Source organism: Capricornis sumatraensis, chromosome X (assembly GCF_032405125.1).
Source record: "Capricornis sumatraensis isolate serow.1 chromosome X, serow.2, whole genome shotgun sequence".
Lineage (NCBI taxonomy): Eukaryota > Metazoa > Chordata > Mammalia > Artiodactyla > Bovidae > Capricornis > Capricornis sumatraensis.
Genome location: NC_091092.1, coordinates 11,467,035 through 11,473,385, shown reverse-complemented (window position 1 = coordinate 11,473,385; position 6,351 = coordinate 11,467,035). Strand labels below are relative to the sequence as shown.

Here is a 6,351-nt window from a genome sequence, read left to right as displayed (position 1 = left end):
ATGTCAGGGTCATTCCAGCCATCCAATCTCACAAAATCCTGTTAAGTGGATGCCATTTGGCTGGAAGTAATGATGCACTTGGCCAGCCACCCTACTGAAATTGGTACCTAGTTGTGGGGACCCCAGGAATACCCCATAGGTATGAGTGCTGGAGCTCCTTGGAGGATCTAGTTAACTCCAAGCAGATTACTGTAGAGGGCTGGAAATACTCCAAAGGCACACGGATAGAACAGGAACCCTGCTTGCCCAGGTCCAAGGATAAGATACATCTCATAGGACAGTAGTCCCCAATGTTTTTGGCACCAGGAACTGGTCTCATGGAAAACAATTTTTCCACAGACCTAGGGGATGAGCGTGATAAGACATGGCTGTAAATGCAGATGAAACTCCACCCACTCACCCGCCACTCACCTCCTGCTGTACAGCCCAGTTCCTAACAGGTCATGGACCCGTAGAGTGGTACAGGTCCATGGCATGGGGATTTGGGGACTCCTGTCATAGGATCACTGGGAAGATTGAATGAGATAATCTATGTAAAGCTCATGACTCAGTGTCTAGCTCATCGTGAGTCCTCAGTATATGTTGGCAATGATTACTTATTGCTCTCATCTTTATCAACAATGTGCATTGCATCTCATGCCCAATTTGGTTTTCTTTCAGTGGATGGCTGCATCGACTGGTCAGTGGATCTCAAGACATACATGGCTTTGGCAGGCGAGCCAGTCCGAGTGAAATGTGCCCTTTTCTACAGTTACATTCGTACCAACTATAGCATGGCCCAAAGCACTGGGCTCAGGCTGATGTGGTACAAAAACAAAGGTGATTTGGAAGAGCCCATCATCTTTTCAGAGGTCAGGATGAGCAAAGAGGAAGATTCAATATGGTTTCACTCAGTTGAAGCACAAGACAGTGGATTCTACACTTGCGTTTTAAGGTGAGTGCTATGTGAAAACATTGCTCAGCGTCTCAGGTGATAGTCTTGTTTAGGACTGGAGTGTGTAAGGGTGCCTTATGTCACACAGTGGATATATTCTTGACAGGCTGCAGTGCATGTGGAGCTTCTAGAAATTTCTTTCCAATTATTTATTAAAACAACATAGCAAGTTCTTATCACATTTTCATAAAGCAAGATTCCCATTTACTGTGAGTACTCATTCAATTCATAAAGTTTTGTGATTCATTTATTCCCCATCTCCACTCCTTCCCCAGGGTCTTATATAAACCATCTCTGACTTATGATGGATGGTTGGACTTATAATTTTTCAATTTTATGATGGTGCAAGAGTGACACATATTCAACATAAACCACACTTTAAATTTTGAATCTTTTCCATGTTAGCAATATGTGGCATGATAATATTTCATGATGCTGGGTAGTAACAGGCAGTAAACTGCAGCTCTCTGTCAGCCATGTGATCATGGGGTAAACAAATGGTATACTTAAAATCATTCTGTACCTGTGTAACTATTCTGTTTTCACTTTTGATAAATTACATGAAATATTCAGTACTTTATTATAAAATAGGCTTTGTATTAGATCATTTTGCCCAATGTGAAATGAAAGTGTTCTGAGCACATTTAAGGTAGACTAGGCTAAACTATGATGCTCAGTGGGTTAGGTGTATTAAATGTATTTTGACTTCAGGTATTTTCAACTTGAGTTTCCCAGGTGGCTCAGTGGTAAAGAACCTATCTGCCAGTGCAGGAAACACAGAGACGCAGGTTCGACCCCTGGGTAGGGAAGATCCCCTGGAGAAGGAAATGGCAACCCACTTCATTATTCCTGCATGGGAGATCCCATGAACAGAGGAGCCTGGAGGGCTATAGTCCATGGGGTCACAAAGAGTAGGCCACAACTGAGTGACTAACCAACAGCAACAACAATGGGTTTATCAGGCCATAACCCTAATGGTTAATACAGGAAGACCTGTATTAACAAATGTTTTTGTACAGAGCTACTTGGCTCAATTATCTTAATATCTGGCCATGAAAATCACCCAAAGTATCATTTAGGTCAGGGTCTCACCTTTCTTATTGAAGGAAGATAGCTTCAAATGCTTCTGGGAGATCTTTTAACAGGTGAGCTTCTGGCGAAATTCTTTGTGGAATTTGCAATGTGAATTTGAGTCTACTGTATCCAAGTATTCAATGTGGGACCCTACAAACATACGGTCCTCCTGTCTTCCTATATACTATACTGGGAAGATACCACAGATACAGTTCCTGTTTGCAAGAAGTTCATAGTGACAGGAAATCAGTTTTTTGCTCAGGAATTCCACAATATATCCTTCCTCCCCTCTCCTTCTCCCCTTGTCAGGGTCTAAGATCTCAAATCTCAGATAGAGACTGCATTATGTGTTGAAGTAGGTAGCTGAGGTGACTTTAAACACATTTTCAAAACTGCCATTTGCTAAGTCTGATCTTGCTCACCAGGGATCTGTACTCTGTTGTTTGATTTTACCTTCCGGGAAATGCAGACCCTTCATTTTTGTTTCCTGTGGACTTTGTCTGATGCCAAAGCTATGTCACCTCTTCATCAAAAGCACTTGGAAATTCCTGGTGTGGCCTCATTGTTCAAAAGGGCAGGAGAACAGGTGGTATATAAATAGAGAGCTTTCTTGATGCCTTAAGAATTCCTTTTGTATGTGTGTTGGGAGGAAGTATTGGGGAAACAAGTTTCGTCTCTTTGCGGTGGGCAAAAGTGCCAGAATAGTGGCAAAAGTAGCAATCATTCTGATCACACCCTTAGTAATAAGCAGCATTTTCACTCCTTGGACAGCTCTTGGCAGAACTGAGAAGGGGGTGTGATTTGGCTTCACTGTCTGACACTTTGTTCTTTAGGGTGCTGCTGCTCTCTCCCTGTTTATACCTTCTCCATTCCCCACCCTCATTAAATCCTGCCAATCTAAAATAGATCATTCTTCCTCCTCAAATTCCACTTGCTCTGTTTTGTTTTCACAAATTAAATATTTTATTTGCAGAGCATCAGCCAACTACATACAGGTGCTATATTTATAATGAATTACTGAATTAATTACTGCTTACCTCCCCTGCTCTGCTTATTTCCCCAATCTGGCTCTCTTTCCTCTCTTCCTCTCTTCCTTAAAAAAACATAACACTCATGTACTCATCTTTCGCTTTCCCCTATCTGATAAGCAAACAGTCTAGTGTGTATCCTTGCATGCATGCATGCTAAGTCATTTCACTTGTGTCTGGCTCTTTGCGACCCTATGGAGTATAACCCGCCAGGTTCCTCTGTCCATGGGATTCTCCAGAACACTGCAAGAATACTGCAGTGGGTTGCCATGACCTCCTCCTGAGGATCTTTTCAATCCAAGGATCGAACCCACGTCTCTTACTTCTCCTGCATTGGCAGGAGGGTTCTTTACCACTAGCACCACCTGGGAAGCCCGTATCCCTACATACCTTCTCCTGATTCTTTTAATTGCACAAGTATATCTACATGGGGATTTTCTCCTTACTGTTTTACAAACTAAAACCAAGAGTTACATATTTCCCTGCATTTTCTTTCCATATTAAATATATATATTGGAAAGACTTCCAAGTCAACTGATAGAGAGTTCACTGATCCTTTTAAGTATATACTGTTCTGTGTTGTTCAATAGTCTATGATATCACAATTTAGTCTATCATTTTGCTATTGATGTGCATATATTTTTTGTCCCTATAAAAAGTGCTGCAATTAAAGCTCCCAACTGGCTTTTAAATATTCTTTTAAATTTTTAGATCAGTTTTAGACTTACAGAATTATTTCAGAGATACTCCAGAAAGTTTCTGTATGCCCTACACCCATTTCCCCTAGTATTAACATTTTCCATGACTGTGGTACACTTGTTATAACCAATGAGCCAATCATCATTAACTAAAGTCCATATTTTATTCAGATTTCCTCAGATTCTGCTTAATGCCCTTTTTCTGTTCCAGGATTCCATCTGGGAGACCACCCTACATTTCATTGTCATGTCTCCTTAAGTTCCTTTTGGCTGTAGGGGTTTCTCACACTCTTCTTGTTTCTAACGGCATTGACAGTTTAAATAGTACTATTCAAACATTTTGTAGACTGTCTCTCAAATCTCAACCTGGTAATTTTTCATGCTTATACTGGGGTAATGTGTTTTGAGGAGGAAGAACACAGAGGTAAAATGCATTCTCATCACATCATGTCAAGGGTAGGGAGTATCAGCATGTTTTATCACTGTTCATATTGACCTTGATCATCTGGCTCAAGGTAGTGTTTGTCTTTCTCCACTCTGAAGTTATTTTTCCCCTCCTTTCGCAAACTGTCCTCTTTGGAAGGAAGTAGTTTTTCAATAGTCCATACATACAAAAAGGTAGTTACGCTCCATTTCATTAAGAGCAAACTATGTACATAAGTGAAAGTGTTAGTTGCTACATAAGTGAAAGTGTTAGTTGCTAAGTCATTTCTGACTCTTTGCAACCCCATGAACTGTAGCCTACAAGGCTCCTCTGTCCATGGAATTTTCCAAGTAAGAATACTGGAGTGAGTAGCCATTCCCTTCTCCAGGGGATCTTCCTGATCCACTGACTGAACACAGGTCTCCTGCACTGCAGGCAGATTCTTTACCATCTGAGAAACCAGGGAAGCCCATATCTATATAAAATTAGTTAGATTTCTTCTGCATGGGATATTTGTTTTTTCTCCCATCTATTTATTCAATCATTTATTATATCACTATGGATTCATGGACATTTATATTATACATAGCGTAATAATTCAGTGCTACTGTGTTTTCTGGGTCAAATTCATCCACCTTTGACCTTTGGAAGCTCTTTCAGTTGATGCATCTGTCTCTTTGACATAACCTCCTCATTGTTTTTGTTGTTGTTGTTGTTGTAATCTGCTTATTTGTGCTCTATCTCTTCCAGAATGGCATAAGTGAAGTAGCTAGAATTTGGGTGTAATAATAAACATATTTTTCAGGTCTAGTAGTGATCACTGACTCCAGTCAATTTGGATCATAGACTCCAAATTCAGTCTATGTAGGTGATGTTATGCCATTGCCAAGAAAGTGACATTTATAGTGAAAAAGGCTCTGCATTTGGCAATATCTATATCACCTAAAATCTCAAATTTGATACTACTTTAAAGTAATTATGGATTATTTTCCTATGCTTTATCAACCTCATTAAAAGTTACTCTACTGATTTCAGTGTGGTTAAAAAATGCAGATATGAAACATTTAGTAACATTCTCCAGCCATTTAACTCATAGCAAGAAAAGTTTACAGTTTGTGACCTTTCAGTAGCCAATCACTCACTTTTGTGTTTTTCTTTGGCTAATCTCAAGAGTGATTACTTGAATTTTTCAGCATGTCAGTGGGTTAGTAACAGAGGGATGGTGGAGAAGTGAGTCATATTTTGAGAGCCATGCCAATCCAAGAATTACTGTCTACTCCCCTTTCTACTCAAAGCTTTTCAGTGGAGGCACCTAGTAGAATAAAAATGATGAGAGTAATCTTATTTGAGAAAATCCCACACATCACTTTCTCAACCACTTGGAAAAGGGGCGACTTAAGCTATGGATGAAGATAGATGTATTCATGTAATCCTGAATGAATTCAAGATATTGAAAAGAGTAATTAAATATAATTGAATATCTGTAGAAACCTATGTGTTTTGGGATGACAGTGGCCACGTTCAGAGAATCAGTGATAAGTTCAAAACCACTATGGCTATTTACCTCTCTGATTAAGTAAACAGAATTAGGAAACTCCTTGTTAAACAGGAAGATAATCCAACTATTCTTGGTCTTTAATAATCACCGAAATAAGTGAAGTCCTCAAAATCTGAATAACTCACAAACTCTTTGTGAACGGTTCCTTAGTGCCTTTATTCAGTTCTGAGGCATGACATTTGCCCTGCTAATCATCACATTTGAATGATTATTACTCTTGTAGAATAACATCACCAGAAGAATTGAGGGGAATTGGAGATATTTGAAATAAATGTAGTATGGGGCTAATCTTTGGATCTATACAATGAGTACATGTGGGTTCATTGTCTTTTTAAATTTTTGAATATATTTGAAATGTTCCATAATTAAAAAGAATAAGAAGTAAGTATAAGTATGCAATAATTTCACCTGATTTGAATGGCCTTTAAATAATCCTGACCAAAAAGTACCTATGTAGCATATATTAAGTTTTATATTTCAGTCAACAAATATTCATTGACCATGTACCATGGGACTTGCTTTATGTCATACTGCAAGGAAATTTATGCTTTTAGAAACAAAAGTAATTGCCCTAGTCTACCTAAGACACTAAGAAGTAGCTTTTATCACTTTCCACCCACCTAACTTACTCCCCA

The 6,351-nt window shown here is 39.2% G+C and overlaps 1 protein-coding gene across 1 annotated transcript in view; it reads left to right on the top strand.

The window, feature by feature from the left end:
* Positions 1–364: 364 nt before the first annotated feature.
* The window catches only part of IL1RAPL2 (interleukin 1 receptor accessory protein like 2), a 575,701-nt gene continuing 569,714 nt past the window's right edge, over positions 365–6,351 (top strand). Inside the window, exons 1-2 of the mRNA XM_068962509.1 lie at positions 365–419; positions 661–934. Coding sequence (XP_068818610.1) covers positions 365–419; positions 661–934 — 329 coding nt within the window. The remainder of the gene's footprint in view (positions 420–660; positions 935–6,351) is intronic.